General features: G+C 36.6%; 1 protein-coding gene across 1 annotated transcript in view; it reads right to left on the bottom strand.

The window, feature by feature from the left end:
- TMEM163 (transmembrane protein 163) overlaps positions 1-23,489 on the bottom strand; it is an 82,107-nt gene that overhangs the window by 21,995 nt on the left and 36,623 nt on the right. Inside the window, exons 3-5 of the mRNA XM_015812450.1 lie at positions 16,322-16,365; positions 14,875-14,966; positions 635-731 (exon numbers count right to left, since the gene is read on the bottom strand). Of these exons, the coding sequence (XP_015667936.1) occupies positions 635-731; positions 14,875-14,966; positions 16,322-16,365 (233 nt within the window). The remainder of the gene's footprint in view (positions 1-634; positions 732-14,874; positions 14,967-16,321; positions 16,366-23,489) is intronic.

Raw genomic sequence — 23,489 nt, 5'->3', positions numbered from 1 at the left:
TGGATAAAAAATGCCAAATCTAGCCTAAATATATGGCTTAATATGCAATGAACAATAATAATAAATACAATCTTGGTTCTACATAAAATAAGATTTAGGAGAATAAAATTTCACTTTAAACAGCTCTAAGCCTGTAGAACCTCAAAAGAACAGTACTTTTGTAACAACGTTTAGCTACAATATAGTAAGTAATTTCTAGAGTACTCTAGAATCTTAGGCACAAGAGCACCACTTATTTCCTATTGTTGCAAAAATTCTGAATAACCTTGTACTATACCGTTACAAAATTTCCTCAATATATACTGCACAGATTACTGCTCAGGAAATCTGAGCAAATTCCAATTTCTTAACATTTCTCCAGTGCTAACTACTCCTGGGCCAACTGTTGGCCACAGCACATTTTCTGAAATGTCTGATTTCTAGAAGTGAATGGATTTGGCATATTAATACAAAAGGAAATAATAAAGATAAAACTGACATCACACTGTGTGAAACTATAAAACATAACCTTGCAATTTGTATACAATTCCACAGAACTATGCAAAGCTACAAAAGAGTACATGCAGTTGCATAACAAGCTTTTTTACTGAAACACTGAAATTTAGGGTTTGTTTAAAAAAAAAAAAGATCTTACCACTTCTGGAAGCAACTTAGTTGCAAGGTCATGGATGGCTTTGATCACTATACATAAAGAGGACAGAAGAAATATCACGCCCAAGATGACACAAGCTCTGTAAAGAAAGAAAGATTTTTGGAAACTTTTATGCCCTGCTGTTTAATGAAAACAAGGGACTAAATAATAAACAGAATGTTTATACAGTAAACATTTTTAAAGAATTAATACTCCACACAACACACAACAACATTCAAGAGCAGGACATGAAAACAAAATCATTGTCAGGAATTCCAAAGTACCAAGCAATTGCTCATGTAGTGAGATACCCATATTGATCTTGTCACTTGTTCAGGACTTAGGAAGTAGTCTGAAAATGTACACTGAATAAATATGAATAAATCTGGTGTGCAGCATTTGCCTTAGGCTGAGTTTTGTACTGATGCAAGGCACCCCTATTTTCAGTTGTCATGTGAAGCTGCACCCGTAATGGCTAAACTGACTAAAACCTCTCAAGATGGAAGCCAAAGTTCATAACTGCTTTTATTAATTAGTTCAAATAGATCCCCGATAAATACAAGTTTTGGCAAGAAAGATGTTTTAATATTTGGCAATTATTCTGATAAATGATACTGTACATTCATTCGCTGTATAGCCAGCATCTGTTTCTTTTACATATTACATGAAACAAGGAAGCGACATTTTCCATGGAACATTCAGAAATTTGTCACCTATTGCGAAGACAGTTTTGAGGCTGTTATAATTAGCGCAGCAATGTGCTACTATTTTTTAACCTATACACACATCAGGCAATCTGCTGGTTTGGAAGCATACGCAAATAGAGATCAGATGCACGAAAGAGACTGCAGAAAACCTTTCCTTAAGAAATGCAGACTTATTTTTTCTTACAGCCTATTCAGAAATGTCAAAAAACTGTTATATGAGGTAATCATTTTTTCTTCTTTTTAACTTTAGTAAAATCCAGAGGTTCTCTTTTCTTCTCTGTCAGCCACACTTATCCACGTACATGCTATCTTTCTCCCCACTTACTGGATAAGCTTGGCGTCAATAAGAAGGGAAAAGACAGTTGTCTGACTCTCTCCTCAGTCATCGCTAGTCTCTGTTAATGCTTTACCCTTCCTATTTTATGGCATTATCGACTATTATGCAGCATGTTAGGATGCAAGCAGCCCTTGGAATTCCCAAGGGCTGATACTACAGTTATTACCAAGTTGCACAGCAACTCACTGGACATATTATAGATAGACAGTACACCTCCCATTGTTGTCTATCTCTGATGCCTTACCGTCAGTAGAGCAAGCATATTTGGCAAGTGGTGTGGGAAGGAAAGGTAATGGGGGAATAAGAATGGAAATCTGTTTTAACTTCAACTAAAATCTATGGACTGACTGAAAAGTCAGGTTCAACTCTCTAGTCATTGTACGGACAAATGCTCATCAACTTTTCAGGAATAAAGGTTACAAAAAGAGCTCACAGCTCTTCAAAGGCTTTCAGAATTCAAAATTTCAGATTTTTTTTTTGCCCCATCCTTTCACTTGCCTTAAATTTTACATTTGCATTCTTTTACTTTTTCCAACTTACTATACCATGTGTAGTCATTTGTTTCTACTTCACCATTTACATCGTATGTCCAAAGTACACATGTCCATCAATTCAAGGGACCAGTACATTTTGGTTCGTTAAAACTGGCTGGTTCTTCATGAATTTCATAATATTTTTACTGACTCCAAACACATAATAAAAAAAAAGTTCTTTCACCATGTTCAATTTCACAGTGAGACATCACTACTGGAAAAAACATTGCTTTAATTATTATGATCTTTGTTCTCGATGGATTTTCCTTTTTTCTTAAGTTCTTGTCAAAGTTCATGATTATTTTCCTGCTTTGGAATGTCAACTCAGTTTGCAGTAAATCTTCCCCCACTTTACCATGTATGAGGATGTCAGTCCAGCATCTTCATAACCAAGACCTGGGTTCCTCTCCTGGAAATGTGCCCACCCAAGGTTCAGATCTTATATAGCCATAGTTCAGGCTTTAGCTGCAAATATCTTAATTGTAGTCAATTGTGCACTTGAGCAAAATAATCTTATTATCCTGGACCACAGCCTCCAATTGAAGTTGTCTCAGTGTTTGTTGTTGTTATTCATTGTAAAGATTTTGCAGAAGAATAATCAGTTGCTCTGGAATACCATTTTCTTAATATAACTCACAGACTTCGCTGTAGTCATTGATGCAAAGAGTAAATCTCCACATTTTCTAAAGATTTTTTTCTAAAACCTGCCTAATTATTTCTTTTATCCCACTTTCCTTGCCTGAAAAATTAAGGATATACAGCAATATTTCCTAACTTCTTTGTTTTACTGTTATATACTTGTCTTCTCCTGGTCATAAACAGTTAGTATATATGGTTTCTTTAATTTTTTAAATTTAAATCCATGTATTTGCTACCAATAACTCATGATTGTTTCTGTAATCAGTATTGGGAAGTAAAATAACCTGACTGAGCTACAGTGCTCCATCTTTCATTATGTATTTTTTATATTCTGGTGTTGCCCATTTGATTATGTCCTGTGCTATACATTTATGCTGCTTCAAACAAGTGATGCAAAAAATAATTATGTTTACAAAACTTAATATGATTATTTTACATAACTGAAATCTTCCAGTAATTCAGGATTCCTCTATTTCTCCAGTTTCTGCATTCCAAATACCCACTAACTTTTTTCTTTATGCTGCATTTAGCTTTTCTTGTATTTCGTCATAACATTTCTGTTGCTTTCACTAAAGCATCTGTGGTTGGCTCGTGCATTTGTATGACACTGATGTCACTAGATATCATGAATTAAATCTAACAAATACAATCCCATTGTTCATTGGTTTCTAGCTGAGCACACAGCCTTTTGAGGATCATCAATATTCTATTCCTTATTCCATTGTATGGATTCATGCTGTGAATGGTAGATCATGTAAGATGGTAACCTGGTTAAAAGTGGCCATTTCTATGAGCTTGATTCATAGTCTTAAGACATTCAGTTTGGGACACTTAGTTTCTGCTTTAAAAATATTCCTTAGTTCTAGCTTTTCACATTTCATGATCAAGTTGTGTATGTCATTGTAAAGCCAAAAACTTCTCTTTCAGTGCTGTCTACATCAGTTACCAGAATTCCTTGCAGCTGATTGTATTATTACTTCTACATCTATTCACAGAAGTTCACTGCTCTTTCCACATCTCTTCCTCTAAGCTTATATCCCATAACTGCAACAAGAATTACAAACCTCAATAGTTTATTTAGCCTCCATTTGAGAGAGGATGCCCTGAAGCTAAACCTTTCACAAATCCAGGATGATTGGAAATTGGTCCTCACAATAGCATGTTTAACACTTTCACATTGCTTTATATTTCCTTTTTTTTTTTTTTTTTTACCAATTCAGCATTATTACTTCATTGACCACAGTTCGCGCTGAAGTAACCTAGTATGATAGACAAAATCAAAATTCTAGCTTGGAATAATAAGAATAAGAATTTTGCTGACTATGTTACTGGAAAGCCAGAAAAGGCTATTGTAATATCAGCACTGCCAATATGTGAATTCCCATTTGACTTGAGGTGATGGGAAACAGGCTTTACATGATATAGACAATTATTCTACAAACATTCATTCAACTGGCTATGAATTACTGAAATAAGTTTTATCCTGAAATATTATCTGTAGCCTTATTTTTTCTGTAAGTAGAATTTAGAATATTTCATCTATCAATGAAAAACAATTGCCTGCCCAAGATCATCCATACCTAAGTAGCAATTTTAATATAGCCTTTCAACATCTCAGCACTACAGATCCACAAGTGTTTAAAGTATATTGCATTAAATTGGTGCGAAATCTTTGAGCCATCTGCATAAAACATAACCCTGTATGCATTTCTAAATAAAAAACAGATGTTATTTGAGAACTCATTTAAAAAGCTAACTAGCACTAGATAGGAGAGAAAGCATAATAGCAGAGCCTTTAAAATTATTTTTCTGAGAAACTAATATTGCTGAATTACCAGCAGTGGAAGGCAACCCCAGGGAGTGGTAGGAGTTGTCATTCAAATGTATCTGAAAGGCCATATTTGGCTTTAACAGCTAAAACAGACAATGTAAACCAGACATGTCAAACACAAGGCCCGGGGACCTGATGCGGCCCGCAAAGTGGTTTCATGTGGCCCGCGAAGCCATCCTGGAAACAGTGAGGGAACGGCCCTCTGCTGCCTTGGCCCTGGCCCAGGCCACCCGGGAGCCAATGTACAATTTTGTGGTGGCCATCTACGCTGAAACACATTCAGTCTTAGCTCCACAAAGCTATCTAGAAACAGTGAGGAACCAGCCCTTGCTGTGTCAACCCCGCTCCCTGGGTGCATGCTGGGGAGGTTCATTCCCTTTGTGAGGAATGAAGAAATGCACCATCGCCTGGAAGTGGCCAGCAAATGGCCCTCGCCTACTTCACATATCCGGTGTGAATGATGTAGAGCTGGCCATGCCCACTGAATAGGTCACACCCACTCCATACACGCCCACCCAGTAGGCTGCACCCACCCTAGCCACACCACCCGGCCCCTCGAGGGCAACCACAATGCAGATGCGGCCCTCAATGAAATTGAATTTGACACCCCTGATGTAAACTGATTCTGTATCTACCCAAAGAAAAATAAATTACAGATAAGAAAAACTCTACAGTTTAGATAGAACATATATAGATAGTCCTCAACTTACAACAGTTCATTTAGTGACTGTTCAAAGTTACAACAGAACTGAACAAAGGGGAGATTATGAGGATTTTTCACACTTACCACTGTTGCAGCATCCCCACAGTCACGTGATCAAAATTCAGATGCTTGGCAACTGGCTCCTATTTATGACGTGATCCCTTTTTGCAACCTTCTGACAAGCAAAGTCAACGGAGAAGCCAGGTTCACTTAATGACCATGTGTCTAACTTAACAACTGCAGTGATTCCCTTAACAATTGTGGCAAGCAAGCTCATAAAATGGGGCAAAATTCATTTAACAACTCTCTGACTTAGCAATGGAAAATTTGGGCTCAGCTGTGGTCAAAAGTCGAGGCCCCTATGTTGTTCCCTTAACTCTGAAATGCTTAATCCACCTACTTATTTTTAGTTCCAGACAGTAATATAAGAAAAATGATAGATATAAACACCTATATTTTAAACTGTACATCAATTAATCATATGCAAAGTATGGCATCCTTGTTATAAAAATTTGAATTGCCCACATTTTAGTAACAAACCATAAAACATATGATCTGCTGTCATAACATATTTCTCAGCTTTACTTTTATATGTAAAAAGATCTGTTTAGAAATTGAATAGAAGTAGTATTTTTTTTCAATATTGACTCTGCTCAAGCAATACAGGCAACACTTGTGAACAGGTGATGATTCAGCACACAAGAAAGCCCTCACATATAAATACAGGCTTCTCACAGCAGAAAATCTGTATTCAGAAATTATTTCCTCAATGGTTTCACCCTGGGCAAATTATAGGGAATGTATTTCTCACAGCTTCTTAACTGTTGACAACAAATGAAAGCATCACTTGAACTGGATATTTACTCAGCCATTTTAAATAACGTGAACTTGACTCCCTAATGAGATTATCCAAGGCTATCCTCAATTTAAAAAAAAATAAATTTTAAATTAGGGTTAAGTTCTGTTTCCAATGGACAGGCAAGGTAATTCACTATGAAATATTTATCTTTAAGCAAATAGCTCCTGTCCCTCCACATTATTATGATCACTACAGAAATATATCCTTTCCATTTTTTAAAAACTTCCCAGGACCAGAAACATTACTATCAATTTAGAAACAGTAATGTTTTTCTTATATTGGGGTGCAATTAAACTTGTAACTTTAATGAACCTATTTGTCTTGGTTGTCTACCAGAAATTTGTGGAAAATAACATTTTAGCTACAGTATTAATCAACTGCCAAATTTAGGCAGTACAGATAATCCTCGACTTACAACAGTTCATTTAGTGACCATTCAAAGCTACAACAGCACCGAAAAATGTGACTTATGACTATTTTTCAGTTACGACCTTGGCAGCATCCCCATGATCATGTGATCAAAATTCAGACATTGGGCAACTGGTTCATATTTATGACGGCTGCAGTGTCCCCGGGAGTCATGTGATGACCTTTTGCAACCTTCTGACAAGCAAAATCAATAGGGAAGCCAGGTTCACTTAACAACTGGGTTACTAACTTATCAACTTTGGCAAGAAAGGTCGTAAAAAGGAGTAAAATTCACTTAACAAATGTCTTAAGAACAGAAATTTTGAGCTCAATTGTGGTCGTAAGTCGAGGATTACTTATATAAGCTTAATGGAATCAGGAGCCACAGTATTGTCTCCTTGATTTATGATTTTTGCCCGAAAGAACAAAAATCTAATGTAGCAGTAAAAGCAAGCAATGTATTTAACTCTCTATGTAATTCTTGATCAGTTGGTCAAGAAAGGGATCTTGGTCTCACGTTAAATAACCCAATTTGAATATAAATCCACCGTGACAAAATTGCCAGTATAGAGCTGTAATACAACTGCAGTTGATGATCTGTTCTGCCTGTCACACTTGAAAAATCATATTTTCAAAGTGAAATAGATAGATAGATAGATAGATAGATAGATAGATAGATAGATAGATAGATAGATAGATAGATAGATAGATAGATAGATAGATAGATAGATAGATAGATAGATAGATAACCTTTGTCATTTTTTTTACTGTGGGCACAATGGCACACATTAAAAATGAAATTTAGTTGCTTGCTCTCAGAATATACACATACAAACATACTATATACAACGTATGTATAGACCTACACCCTTACACATAAGTAACATATAAATATTAATCACTGTCCATCTTGAATACATAACAGAAGGAGGAAGCTTTGGAGCAGGGGTCCTCAACCCCCGGTCCATGGACCAGTACCGGGCCACAGCATGCCAGCAACAGGTCCGCACAAACAAGCAAAGCCCCATCCATGGGATGCAGGCAGTACATGAAACTATGCACTCTCCAGTCCATGGAAAAACCTTTCTCCACGGAACCGGTCCCTGGTGCCCAAAAAGTTGGGGACCTCTGCTTTAGAGTTCACAAGGTTAATACCATATGGCACAAAACTTTGAATCTGGATGTTCTGCTTCGGATACCACGAAGCCTCCTCCCAGAAGGTAACAAAGAAAACAGGCTGTGAAGAGGATGTGTAGTGTCCCAGACAATCTTGTGGACCCTGCACAAGCAACACCTATATGCTATGTCCTGGATGGAAGGGAGGGAACTGTCAATGATCTTTTCAGCCATTCTCACCACTCTCTGCCTTCCTGTCTGAAGCAGTGATGCTTCCAAACCAGACTGTGATGCTGTATGACAGGATGCTCTCAATCGTCCCCCTGTTGAAAGTGATCAGGACAGGGGAAGGAAGATGTGCTTTTCTCATGCGACGCAGAAAATGCAGGCGCTACTGTGCCCACTTCACCAGTGTCTCGCTGTTGAGCGACCAAGCTAGCCTACTCTTAACTGCACACACACCCATGAATTTGATTCTGGTAACCATCTCCACAGGTGAATCATTAATGCACAGAGGAGTGTGGCTGTGCCTGCCTTTTCCGAAATCGACAATGATCTCTTTGGTTTTTCCAATGTTTAAAACTTCCGGTTGGCTCGGCGGCTGCCGAAGGAGGTTGTTTGACAGCCTCCCGTCCAGGACTGTGTAAAAATCGCCAAAACAGCGCGTATCAGCTGTTTGGCGGTTTGAAACTTCTCTCCGGGCAAAGGAGAGAAGGAGAGCTTACTCTGGAGTAGGAGTCGAGTTCCCTAGTCTCCCTGGGTGCTTCCAGCGAGGCGAAGGTGAGAACTCCTCCGGAGCTCAGAGTTTCTCCGCAGATCGGGACGTCTTCGCTATTAGCGAAGCCAGACGCCGTCTCCACCTCTGATGTTTTTTTGGAATATATTTGTGAGTACTTTTAACAGACGGAGCTAACTAGGAAACTTGGACTTTTTTTATAAATAAATTAAAACTGACTCAGAAGATTAAATACTCTTCTCAAGTGATTGAAAACTGAAAGTTAACTTTTGGAGGGAAAAAAAATGGCTGCGGCTTAGCCGCTTCTTTGTTTTAAAGAGACACTTTCACTTTCCTTCCGGTTGTGGATTGCTACATTGTAAAGCTTGAAAAGAATTCTCAAAAAATAAAGAAAAATTAAAGTAAAATCTGTTTGACTTTCTGCTGCTTTGGATTTTATATTAAGATTTTTCTTAAACTTAAGAATGGCTTCTAAACGAGGTGTAGTCCCTGCACCACTTAAATCAGCTGTTGCCCCTCCAGCTGTACAAACTACGCAACAGAGAGCTAAAACTCCTCCACCCTCCTCACCACCTTATATTACTTTAAAGGATTTGCAGGATTCTTTGATGCAGATGCAGATGCAGATGTCCAAACAAATTGTACAACAAATGAGAGTGGAGACAGAAGAGCTTCTTGCTAAAAAGAATGATGAACTTTGTGAGAGTATGTCTCAAATTTTTCAGGGCTTTGCTTTTCATATGGATCGTATAGAGAATCGTGTGGAGGAAGTGGGAGAAAAAATGGAAGGGATGGAGGAGAGAATGGAAAAAGTAGAAGAGAGTATTAAGCTAGCCTACTCTTAACTGCACACACACCCAGGAATTTGATGCTGGTAACCATCTCCACAGGTGAATCATTAATGCACAGAGGAGTGTGGCTGTGCCTGCCTTTTCCGAAATCGACAATGATCTCTTTGGTTTTTCCAATGTTTAAAACTAAGCTGTTTTCCTTACACCAGTTCACCAAACCCTCAACCTCCTTGCAGTAAGCACCCTCATTGTCAGCTTGAATAAGGCCCACTACTGTTGTATCATCTGCAAATTTCACAATATGGCTGGTGGCAAACCTAGCACAACAGTCATGGGTCAACAGGGTGAACACAGTAGATTTAGGATGCAGCCCTGAGGAGAACCTGCGCTCAAGAAAATGGTGTTAGAAATATTTGTTCCGGCTCGCATATACTGGGGCCTGTTAGTAAGAAAATCAAGAATCCAGTTGCACAAAGGCGTGTTTAAGCCTAAAGGGCCCAGTTTGTGTACTAGATGCTGGGGAATGACTGGGTTAAATGCTGAACTGAAGTTGACAAATAACATAGGAACATGAGTATTTCTTTCCTCTAAGTGATCGAAGCTCAGATGGAGAACAGAAGAAATAGCATCCTCTGTAGAGCGATTTGGTCTGCAAGCAAACTGAAGCGGGTCATGTGCTGGCGGGAGGCTATCAACTGCAACTACATTTAATTGATGGAAGAACAGAGCTGAAAATTCTACAGTAATTAACAACACAGACTTTACTAACATTCAATATATTTATATATTCAATGTATAAATCAAAAGATAAAATATAACTGAAAGAAAAGATTATAGGGAAATGGGGAAGGGGAAAAAGGGGAAGAGAGAACTATGGGATAAAGGGGGGAACGCATTAACGTCTAAGTATTTTCAGCACGGTAGAATAAAGGTAATAAAATTATAGCCTCAACCTTTTACTTTTGCGTACTTGGTACTATATACTAGCCAAGTATGTAACAACAAACACTTTGGCTTTACTATTACCAACATTAACCACTTGCAATTCATAGAAATATATACAGCAATACTTTGTTATAAACCTTGTGTTGTATAACATTTCTCTTTACCCTGTTTAAATAACTATGCATTGCTAATATAACTTAGTTTTTGCAAAACAACACTACATAATCACTTCCTAATTTTTCAGCAAATGAAATGTAGTGACAACAATATATGTAACTGGGAACATAATAAAGCTCTTGGTAATTACTACTCTTGACTCAATCTGTTTTAAGAGCAATTAAGGTGTGGCAACAGAATTAAGGATTAAGAAAAAACCAGTGATGCATGCAAATACAATCTGTGCAACTGTTTTCACCTGAATGTGACAATACAAAGAGATCATATTGTCTTCCTCCTGTTATCCTCTGTATTTTTGCAATACGTATTTTGCAAGGAATTGGAACCAATTTTAGCAGCTCTCTGCAAAGTTAATTAGAATATTCACTGAACTGTGATGACACTACGCTGAATAGAACAAGATTATCAATATCAATCATATATCTAGTGGGTGTGCTTGTTAGCTTGTGGTTATCTTACAGTTTGACAGAGCTGTCAGAAATTCAAATCCTGTTTTATTCATTTAATATAAGGCGTTTTTTAAAAAAGAAAAAAACCAATTATTTAATTTTTATTAAATGAATTAAAATAGTGTATTTCACATTCCAAATGACATCAATAGGACTTCAAAAAACTTCACCCTTTTGCATAGAGTATGCCTCTATATTTCTAAATTCATTGGGAAACAATGACCATAGCGTTTTAGGCACAGTTGTGTACTGTTGTCAGAAATTCGCCACCTATGCACATAATTTCAGGCGTGTAAACAATATCTGATCTATAGGATATTTTGACAAGGTTTAAAATGCATAACAATGTCTTATTGATTGCTGATTTTTCTTAAATTTGGGGAATAGCTATTTCTGATGGGCTAATTAAGGGATAAATTAGTTATAATTAAGGTGATATATCTCAGAACAAGGATAATTAGATCAACCAAGATCTACACAGTATTAAAGTAGGAGATTAAATAGTTATTGAAGTTCAAAAAAAATTGGCAATTTCCTTTACATATACATTGCAGGGGGAGAAGCAGTCATACACATTTACCAAAGACAGCTGTAAGCTAGAATGCACACATGCTTAACATATGGACTAGCATGCTTACTCTAACTTAAGGAAAGAAAATGTGGAGAGAAAAGAAACAGTGATGACAGAATACAAAAAAAAAAAGGATGGCTATGTAAACCATTTAGAAAATAAGTTGATAGATACAGAGTATAAATTAATAGGAAAAAGAAAAATAACTGCTAAGCAGAATAACCAGTTCTAGATTGGGTAGTTTGAGGACAATTGAAATCTCTGTCTACATAGGCTAGACTTTGCAATCTATAAAGTAGAGCCAATGTATGCAAGACCAAATGCCTCTTATGTTTGTTATGACCTCATAATCTTCTGGACACCGAGTCAGTCTGAAATGAAGGGAAGAGTAAAAGAGACTAAATTCATTATTAGGGTAACTGGACACCCAAGTCACCCAACTAGCTTTAACTGTACGGTAATCAATAATAAACTAGTTAAGATTGCTTTCATAGGTTCTTTCACCAGTGAAATGCCTAACTAATCACCAAGAGAAATATACTTGCATTCATCTTCCTTGACTCTGACATTCTCCATATAGGTGCACTTAAACTGTAACATTCCTCCGCCGGCATGGCCTTTGCTGAGAAACCTGGAAGTAGATATCTAGATGTTGTCCACAGGGATGTACATGCTGTATCTCAGGAACTTCATTAAACACTCAAGGACCAGAATACAGGTTGTCCTCAACGTACAACGATTCATTTAGTGATCGTTTGAAGTTACAATGGTACTGAAAAAAAGTGACTTGTGACTGTTTTTCACACTTATTGATCATTGCAGCATTCCCATGCTTACCTGCACAAAATTCAGACACTTGGCAACTGGCATGTATTTATGACTGTTGCATTGTCCCTGGGTCGCAAAGGGTCACTTTGCGACCTTCTGACAAGCAAAGTCAATAGGGAAGCCAGATTCACTTAACAACCATGTGATTAACAACTGCAGTGATTCACTTAACAACTACGGCAAGAAAGGTTGTAAGATGGGGCTAAATTCACTTAATAAATGTCTCACTTAGTAACAGAAATTTTGGGCTCAATTGTGGTCGTAAGTCGAAGGGTAATCTGTATGTCAGACACAGAATCAGGCTGAGGATTCAGTGAGGCAAAAGTAACCTAAAGCAGTCTCTTACACATCAAAACGATTAAAGAAAGAAGTGGCATTACTATTTCTGAAGAAGGGAATTAGCTAGTAGAAGGAAGGGTTCAGAATGATGCCAGGGTCAACAAGGAGTAGGAGGAAGACATAATTTTTTACAGCCAGATCCATAATGCTGAGGGCCAGGCAAAGCAAAGAGAACCACTCAATATGTGTGCAAAGTTATTTATAGGACTCTCGATGCAAGTGACAACAGCTTTGGCTCTGATACTGCAGAGCTTTTCATTATACTATCTGTTTTTGAAATATAAATGACAGCTTTCTATTCCAACACACACAAACTCTTTTAATCATTCCAAATGCAAATTTTTAAATGCATTGTTCCTGAAGTACTACATTAGTATATTTAATATGATAAATTGTTTGCTTTCGTATACATGACTTTAACAAGTTTTTTTGTGACACACCTTTTCTGATTTTAGGTAGCCTGGAAGACAGAAATTGGGCTCTGAAATGCTGAGTTTGTACAACAGAACAATGCAACAAGCATTTTGAGCTTTTTTTCCTCTTTCGGTTTTAGATCTTAAAATATTCATAAAGACACAATGCTTTATTTAAAAAAGGCTTTCTACCAATGCCTATGGTAACATTTAACAAAGGTATCTTATAATGCTTTCCCCAGCAAATTTAAAATAAAATAAAAGTATCACTCACCTACCTATTCTATAATACAAACAGAAATATACAAGAAAATATCAAAGCACTATGATCAGAATTATTCATGCCTATCCTAGTGATCCATGTTTATTCTAATTTACAGTATATTTATTTAGCTATTGAATATGAAACAGCACAGTGCTACATGATTATATCTGTCTAACGATTCCAAGTAATTTCACACAAGATTATGTACTTTGTATTTTTTTTTCTGACCTAAACATTGCAGTAGGTATGCAGTGGCAAAATTAATTACAGCTCCATTCTTTTTTCCTGCCCACAGGGCCCACATTTCTGTTATTTATAAAATAATGAGCAATGCAAGAGGTAAAGATATACAGTACTGTAAGTATAACTTTAGTTTGTCCCTGACTGTATAATTGTTTGATTTCTGATGCTATTTTTCTGATCAAACTTACTCAACTGTAGGCTAGAAAGTTCAAGATCAGTACCCGTGCCCTGATATCTTAGACCTTAGACTAGGTGAAATTATGTAAATAAAGCCATGGCATATTACATACAGTACTCAGTTCTTTCTCCCATTTTCATGGAGATTACAAGGTTCTTCAGAACTCATTTGCTCATGCCAGTTTCTAAGATTTGCTAGACAAGTGTACATGAGAGTTGTAACCATTGTTTTAGCCTCTAATCTTTTCTTACTGGCACTTTCCCGCTATAAGTAACTTCCTATGGTACTGTTTCATTACATAAAACATGGAGGCGTTTATTTTTCATGCATACATGCACAAAAGCATGCACATTCGGAAGCAAGCATGTTTTCTACATCCCCCACATTCTCAACACGCACAGTTGCACTCAATTTACATCTCCTTCCAATCACAGCCTGTTGCAGGAAACTCTTCTTCATAATTAATTAAAAAAAACTGTATAAGAGGGTAAAGTCTGTGTCTCTCCTGCCCCAAACAAATAATCTGCTTAGCATGGAGTGACACAGCATGTGAACCAATTGCAACCTTGGCAGGATTAACGAATAGAAATCATGCATTTCCTATATAGCTACACACCTGGTAATTATACACCTAAAACAAGTAACTATCTTCATCCATTTTTGTGGAGAAACACTAAAAGTCAAATAGCAGCTTGTTGAAATGTTTATTAAAGAAAAACGGTCCACGGGAGGGGGGGGGGCAGAAACAGCACTTTAGCAGATGATTAACGTTATACTTTGAATCTAATATGATAAATCATATTCTGTCAGTGGAATAAGATAAAATCAAAATAATGAATTACTGCTACACTTTTACACAAACTATGCTTTGATAGATTGCTTGCCTTGACATCACCCACTGTGCAACTTAATGCAGCAGGGCCTGTCTGTTCAATGTGAATTTCAAGCTGCAGGTACCAATGTATGCATCCCCCACTGAAGGAGGCATCCAAGGTTTTCAGCAAAGGAGCTATATTACATATGGTCCTTTCCTGTGGTGCTGTGAAAAGATTTTTAGTACTGTGCCACCAGGAGGTTTTGAGAAATCATGAGGGCAGAAAAAAAATAATTGGCCCAGTGGAAATAAAGTATTAATGAAAGCTTCAGCAGAGATAAAAATAGCTTTAAGTACTCACATATATTCTCTGTGTGCCGAATGAACTGCTGCTGCATTGCTGTAACGCCATAGAACTATCACTGAAGAAAACACATCCAAAGTGGCATCAAACTGGAAAAGATAATAAACAATTTAATTGGGGTAACTAAAGCAAAACATGTTGCAATGAAAGATTGGTAAGGGTACTGCAAGGCTATATATGAATACAGCATTAATCATTGGAACAAAAAGCAAGAAACATTAAAAATTGGCTTTTTTATTTTAAAAGAAACAAAAAAAACCAATACAATTATGTCAGTTGAAGGAGTAATAAGATTTTAAACCCCATCAATCATACAGTGTAAGCTCTTTTCTGCTACAAAACACATATATTTAAAAACAAGACTCTTCTATAAGGGCAGAAGGATCAAACTTACGGCAAAGCAATGAACATTACTGTCAAATAATAAAAACTAGAGTGCAAATTGTTACTGAATTTTCTGAATTAGCAAATTATAGCACCAACTTCATGTCTGATGGATTCACATGAACAACACTGCCAGAATTACTTGTTTTGTTAGACACCTGATTGACAACAGTCACAAGTTCAAACTACAATCCAATCCTATTAGATACATATGATGATGATCTGAGGAACAAACTTTTTTAAAGAGTTCTTAATGAATATGAATATATGAACATGAACAGAACTACCAAAAGAGGATTTCTTTCATAACTGATTGGTGCATTTGTTGGCTAGATCTCCCAACTTTCTTCAAGCTCAAGGAGGTAGACATAGCACTCTCTCCTCCAGGTTTTTCCTCAAAATAACCCTATTTGATAGATTGGGCTGTGACAGTATCAAAATCACCTACTGAACTTCTGTGGATGAGAATGGACTTAAACTCTCAGTCCAGTCCTAGACCTGAACCATTGTACAACATTGGGTCTCTATGGCATTACAATAACATGGAGGTGGGGAACCATCTCTCTGTTCATTTGAAATTTGCCCTTAATATTAGAACTTTTTAATGTTATATAAATAGTGAACTAGAATATCTATTTCATATTTTACTTCTAACAGAGCTCCCAGCACTTGCAAATCAGCATGAAGCTGATTAATCTTCTGATACTGAGACTTACCCTGAGAGTATACACACAGAATTAAGTTAGCTCTTGCTTAACACTCCACAAATTGGACTCTCGGTTGAAACATGCTTGAGTTATGCTAGCTAATATAAGAAACAGTGGACAATGCTGGGAACATGCTTTAGACCCATTTCTAATTCTTCTGTGAAATTCAAATAAGAAATCCTACCTAAAATCCAATTAGTCTTCTGATTTGATTGTTTAACTTTACTTATGGTTCCTCTCTTTCTTAAATTTCTTTGTATGAATTGATAATATTTGTGGCAACTGTGCATGAAACTAAGGTGTGAATTCAATCAGAAAAAGCAAATGTACTTTTCAGCTATGAGAATACTTACTGCAAATCCAAATGATGAAGCACTGTACCTCATTACAGAGACAGCTAAAAGGAAAAAGAAATTTTAAAATCTACATTCATTGAAATTTCATGCTTGATTATCACTCACTCTGAATAAATGACACTACTGTGCTACAATAACCTCAAAATGAATAAATATATCAGAATTGTTATTCAGAAACTCGAGAGAATAAGAAAGAATATCTGGAAAGAAAATGTGCATCACATGCTGAATATATAAATTCACTATTTCATCATAAATATTTATAAACATAGAATAAATTTTTAAAGGGATATAATCTATTAAAATGTAGAGCAGGGGTAGTCAACCTTGGCTCTTTTATGACTCGTGGACTTCAACTCCCAGAATTCCTGGAATTCTGGGAGTTGAAGTCCACGAGTCATAAAAGAGCCAAGGTTGACTACCCCTGACATAGAGGATTCTCTCTATGCAATTATAGAGTTCTGTTTTTCATACAGAAGGGCAAGAGATGCTTCCTCCTATTATCTGCAAGCAGCTCTTGGAATCCCTTCAACTCCCTAAAATGCTGTGTTTTGATTTCTGCTCACAAGGCTTTCTGTAGAGTTACTGTCACTGAAACAAAAAATACAGCTATCAAAACCATTTTTAAGAAACAAAATGTTCATAGTTTTTTTTTCACTAGTTGTTCAAATCAACACCAGCCAATACCAATTGTTCATTTTTGTTTTGTTATGGTTCAAAGCTGTGGAAATATCAGAATGCAAATTTCAGGTGTATTCAACATTGTTTCTCAACCTTGGCCACTTTAAGATGGGTGGACTTCAACTCCCAGAATTCCACAATTCTGGGAGTTGAAGTCCACCTATCTTAAAGCGGCCAGGGTTGAGAAACACTGTCTAAGATAATGTTAATACAATTTAAAAAATATACTTTAGAAACATAAAGGGCTTGAACATATAAAGTGTCATCAAATTATAATTTGTTACATTTTAAAATTTGCATTACTAATCCTTCTCTTTCATTTTTATGTGAAAATAAGAAGAGAGAAACAAGGAAACAAAAATGCGTATTTCTCATATCCTATTCAAAATGGGTATATTTAGTCATGTAATACAATGTAATTGTTAACACCTAAATCAATCTACTTAGCAGCAGAACAAAAATGGACATTTAAACATATAAATTAAAATGTACTGATTTTTGCATAGATTTCCAATCAGGACTCCCAGGATTAAAGGCCCATTTAGCCCTAGAAAGAGAGGGAAGTTCTTCAGATCAAAGGCCAGCTAACTTTTTTTTTCCTGATCTGATGTAGAAGTAGCACTTTCCACCTTCGATGGAAGACATATGGGTATGTTGTGTGTTGTTTCAGTGGTGATCCAGAGCTGCCTAGCTCCTTTAGGCTACTTGTGGCTGTTGCGGACCCACACACCCCTCTCTCTGGCTGCTGCTGACCTCCTTGCTTCCATTTTAGTTTGTATTGTGGGACTGACAGGATGGCAAGAGCAGAGTAAAAGAACCAGGATTGCTAGAGAAAGCTCCGACCTCTGCAAAGACTGCTAGACAGTTTCACTGTAGAAGCAAATGCCCCCAACATGCAGGTTGTAGCTTCAGGGCAAGAAACACATTTTGGGGAATTGGTTTCTACACACTAGTTGCTATAAGGGAGTCCTGATCTAAGCTAGTGCTTCCCAAACCTTAATAAATGATCCAAAATTAGATAAAGGTGGTTTAACTTTGGGTAATGACATACAAACCCATTACTTAATCACAACTGGCACATTTAAATTGACTTAAAGTTTTTTTTCTACACTGGGTAAAAAGGACTTTCTGATAAATGGTTTGGGGTATTTTTTATTTATCAGATTCTCTTTTTTTTCAATCCTGTAGTAATTACTTTATAAGTAACTCAAGGTGGCAAACATATCTAATACTCCTTCCTCCTCCTATCATCCCCATAACAACAACCATATGTGGTGAGTAGGGCCAAGACTCACCCAGCTGGCTTTCATGCCTAAGGTGGGACTAGAACTCCCAGTCTCCTGGTTTCTAGCCTGAAGCCTTAACTGGCAGACCAAACTGGCTCTCTGAAAGAAAAATTTGGGGAAGCTCTCCTCTAAACACTAGGACAGGATCTCAACAAACCCAACTGTTTGTCAGACCTGCCTAGAAACAAGGGCCTCACTGTGCTTCATTTATCATATAAGAATGATGCAAAATGAAAAGGGGAAATTATGTTTTTTTCAAAATGCCCTTCTACACTGGAGATTAGAAATAACAAATAGGCACATGTGCACACACACACACAGCACAATCATTTATAGGAATAGTCTGTAAAGAAAAGTTGTAACTCTTGTAGAGAGCAGAAAGAACATATAGCTTTAAACCTGATAAAAATATTTGTTAAATGATAATTAATTTTACTTTTTTATCATTATGTATTCCAAATGTTTTTGATAAATAGTTACATTAGCAGTTGGTTCCTGTCTCATTGCTAGGAGCCCAAACCTAATTATTTTTGATAACTAATTCTAAAAATCAGTGTGTATGTATTTCAAAATGTGATGAAAGAGGATCTTTTTTAGCACAGTTTATTTGTGCTTAAGAGGGAGAAAATATGTATTTCCTCCTTCTGTTCTGTGTCTGCACCCTTAAATGACCTGTTTAGACTTCACAGATTTTTGTTATACATGAGTACCAGTTGCTGGTACTGAAAATAGAAATCTTACATCTTCTCTATCTTTCCCCATATTGTTTACTGAAACAGAACACATGCATTCTTCAACAAGATATTAACAAGAAAGAGAAAGTAAGTGGATTGGTTGCTTTGGGTCCAGCCATGCAGTTATTCTAATTGTTTAATTCCTGAAGAAAATATAGATTAACAAGATTATCCATTGTGCTTGGTTTAAGTATCATTATATTATGGGCAAGGAACTATTAACCCGAAGGTAAATTACAACCTCTGAATAAGGAGGAACCTGGGTAGCATTCTTTCAGATTAATACATTTTATTAAAAGGCATATATGTTTTTTTCATCATTGCACATAAATAAATGTGTATATAATAATGAAATAACACATAATAAAATATGTTAGTTTGAAAAGGTGCCACCAGCTCCTTCTGATTTTTAGTTAACTACATGGACTCTTTTCCTACAATATATGTAATTAGAATCTGTGAGGTATCAATTTATTAATCAATCTGACCAGCAACCAAGTCAAACATCTGTTACAGGACTTTTATCCTTGTTTCTCATCTCTTCATGGGAGATATGTCTCCTCCTCCTAATTGAATGCACCCCGGAGACATTTTGCTGGTCTGTAACCAACTGTTACCACTCTAATGGCAGAAAGTGAAGAGGAACTAAAGAGCCTCTTGATGCGGGTGAAGAAGGAGAGTGCAAAAGTTGGCTTGAAACTCAACATCAAGAAAACCAAAATCATGGCATCCGGCCCTCTCAATTCCTGGCAAATAGATGGGGAAGAAATGGAGGTAGTGACAGATTTTATTTTCCTGGGCTCCAAGATCACCTCAGATGGGGACTGCAGCCAAGAAATTAAAATACGCTTGCTCCTGGGGAGGAAAGGTATGGCAAATCTAGACAGCATACTAAAAAACAGAGACATCACCCTGCCAACAAAAGTGCGTATAGTCAAGGCCATGGTTTTCCCAGTTGCAATGTATGGCTGTGATAGTTGGATCATAAGAAAGGCTGAGCGCAAAAGAATTGAGGCCTTTGAACTATGGTGCTGGAGAAGACTCCTGTGAGTCCCCTGGACTGCAAGGCGATCAAACCAGTCAGTCCTAGAGGAGATCAACCCTGACTGCTCTTTAGAAGGCCAGATCCTGAAGTTGAAACTCAACATGAAACCGGTGGATTACTCTTCCTTCCTGAGTGACCTCTTCCCGGATTACGACCCTTTCTAACTCCCGTTATCTTCTTCCCCTGCTGTCTCTTACTCCACCGACGATGGAGTCACTGAAGCAGTAGGCGTGAGCTTAAATGGACTCCAGAAGATGGTAGAGGACAGGAAGGCCTGGAGGAACGTTGTCCATGGGGTCACGATGGGTCGGATATGACTTCGCAATTAACAACAACAAACCAACTGTGAGAAATAAAATGCTTGACTAAGATGGGGTACTCTTATATTGTTAATCTGTTTACCATCAAACATAAAAGTCACACTGAAAAATATTAATAATCTTTATTATGGATTTACTTTTAAGCTCAAACCGTAAGGGAAATAATGGCCTTTCCCTTTTGGGATTAAGTAGCCACTCTCTTGAAGGAAACAAATAGAAGGTTCCACTCGGTTAAAATATACAGATCAATTATTTAATCTACATGTAGAGAGCAAGTGACAGGCACAAATATTTGAAAAGAGGAGTTTTGTTTTACAAAAAAAAAAATCTCTACGACGCAATGTTACTTCTTTTTATGGCATTTCTAACATTTATTGTTTTATGATTGGTAATTATATTATGAACTTTATACTAATTAAATAATCCCTTAAAATTAAAGGAATAATAACTTGTAGTAAGTTTTGATTTTTTTTATAGGTCTTTCAATTTTTCTACTGTAATCATTTATTTGAAGTTTTGCGCCCACTTTATCATACATTTTTAACTTGTTCCATTCCTGTATCATATTTGAATAATGTATTTGTATTTGTGTGTGTGTGTGTATGTGTGTATTTCCTAATATGTGATCTTGATAAGTGTTTCAAATTATTTATTTCAAACTCCCTCCTTCTTTCTTACTTAAAAGCAAGAAAACATAATTGAGAGTGTTTTTTAAAAAATGCATTCCTTTTATTGTTTTCTTACTACCTTCATCTTTCACATTGTGATTAAATTTACACATTGCTTTTAAATTAGTTTCAAAATTACTCAAGTTTAAACACTTAGCAAATGAATACTGATTAAAATAAGGTAATCAATAGCTTTTAAAGTAGAATGCTGTGAAACTCATAGCAGAGACCTGCTATTATTATGCACGGAATATTCTGACTTATACAAGTATGTGTTTCTAAACTCCATGATACTGATCCCTCTAAGAAATTTATTTTAGTTTTATTTTTAAAAAAATTAATTACCGTTTAAATAGATCGTACTTCTGAAAAGCTGACAGAGGTAGGTACATATATAAAAGAACAATTTAAAAAATCATAGTTGGAGACATAAAACAAAAGCAAAATAATTCTACATTTAAAAATCTGGTGCAGCATATTAACAATCATACAGCCAGATTTGTCTGTCTGTCTGTCTGCCTGATATCTCTCTCTCTCTCTCTCTCTCTCTCTCTCTCTCATCTAAATTCATTATATCTATCCACTCCAGCATAGTCTATTACAATGTAACAGAAACACTGATAAAGTAACGTCCTACTGAAAATCCCCAGAGATTTCACGAGAGCATCTCTTCAGTCACTGCCCCCCAGGTTCAAATGCACCCGATACAAATATCATTTTGAAAAGCAACTTCACATATTCTTGGTCTAATTATTACAGCTGTCCACACATACATATATAATAATAAGGAAGCAATGTGTCACATGTATCTGTGATCTTAGAAACAGGCAGTCAGAAATTATACTAATTAATTCAAAACAATGCATCTTGCCACTATCTTCACATGATATCTAGCACAGAAATCCACATGAAATTTTCATAGCTTATGTAAAATCTATATAATTTACATAAATGTATGAACATTGTCTGGACTAAATTCTGTTTGACAAAGTAATATGAATCTAGATGTTGTCCAATGCATTCAATCCACTGAAGGGGGTGCCTAAAATCAAGATTTTACTTATGAATTACATTAATTATGAATTTACTTATAAATTACAGGCAGGAATAAATAGTTCCATGACTACAATTTAATTTCCTTTTCCTCTTCTCCCCTTACACCACCAAATCAGCTCTGAAAAATCTATAGATGTCATACATGTGCTTGTTTCATGCAAACAAAGTGTAAAAAAAAAGTGGACCACACAGTGAATGCCCCAAAATAATACACTGTAACAGCAGGAAATGAAGATAACATGGCTGATAACATAGGGGACGGATCAGCATCTGGGTTTCTTAGGAACAGAGTGAGCTGTTCTCTGAAAAAAGGAGAGAAGTATTTAGCATCTAAAGATCAGAAAGGACACAGAATTTATAGAACTCTGAAAATAGTAGGAAAAAGGGATACATGTGTATGTAAATCAAAGTCTTTTTTGCATAAAACTACTTCAATCTGCAGCGGAAATATAAGGCTGAGAAATACCTTGCATTTCTTCAACTGAAAAATATTTGAGTCTAAGAAAATGCAGCTCTCCCACATTATTAAAATCTTTCCCAACACCTAAATGGATGACAACTAGACCTCTGCAGAGGAAGAACTGGAAAATTCAATAGACTGAAGCCCAAGACATCAATATTAACTGTCACAAAATTATGTCCAGTTTGGGTTTAATCTCATCCTATTTCTGTGATGCCCTTGAGACCTCTGTGCTTCAGACACCAATGATTCATGTTTATAGGGTCATCTTCTGTTTCAGTCACGCAGAAGAACATGCCCTGGACATACTCACCACTAATACATGCTTAATTGAACTATCTTATCTATTAAAAATCCATTTAGCAGACTTACACTGCCTTATTCCCCACCTTTGGGAAATACACATTTGCATTTGACAAACTAACAAGAAACAGAGGAAATTGGCAAGCTGTTTATCTCAAGATAAAGAATCGAGTAGGTGGTAATATTCTAGAGCTATATTTTATTTTTATAGATATGCTAACTCTAGTTTTGATACTGAATTTAAGGCAGCCTTGTAGGATAGTTTCTTTCTTATTTACAACAGCCGGCCATCAGGTTGATTATCTAATGTGGGAGTGCATTTGAGCACTAGACATCCTAAGATAGGGGAGGGTAACCTTTTTAGTGCAGGAATTACACTTTGAGTTGGTGGACTAAATATATCTAGGCCAGGGGTAGGCAACCTTGGCTCTTTTATGACTCGTGGACTTCAACTCCCAGAATTCCTGAGCCAGCATGGCTCAGCTTGAAAACCTCTCCCTTTCCCCTCAGCATGGCTGGCTCAGGAATTCTGGGAGTTGAAGTCCACGAGTCATAAAAGAGCCAAGGTTGCCTACCCCTGGTCTAGGCCTTTTTTCTGGTTTTCCAGGAGGG

This window comes from Protobothrops mucrosquamatus, unplaced genomic scaffold (genome assembly GCF_001527695.2).
Source record: "Protobothrops mucrosquamatus isolate PMUCROS unplaced genomic scaffold, P.Mucros_1.0 scaffold84, whole genome shotgun sequence".
Classification (NCBI taxonomy): Eukaryota; Metazoa; Chordata; class Lepidosauria; order Squamata; family Viperidae; genus Protobothrops; species Protobothrops mucrosquamatus.
Note: the sequence above shows the minus strand (reverse complement) of the source record. Positions and strands in the feature narration are given on the sequence as shown.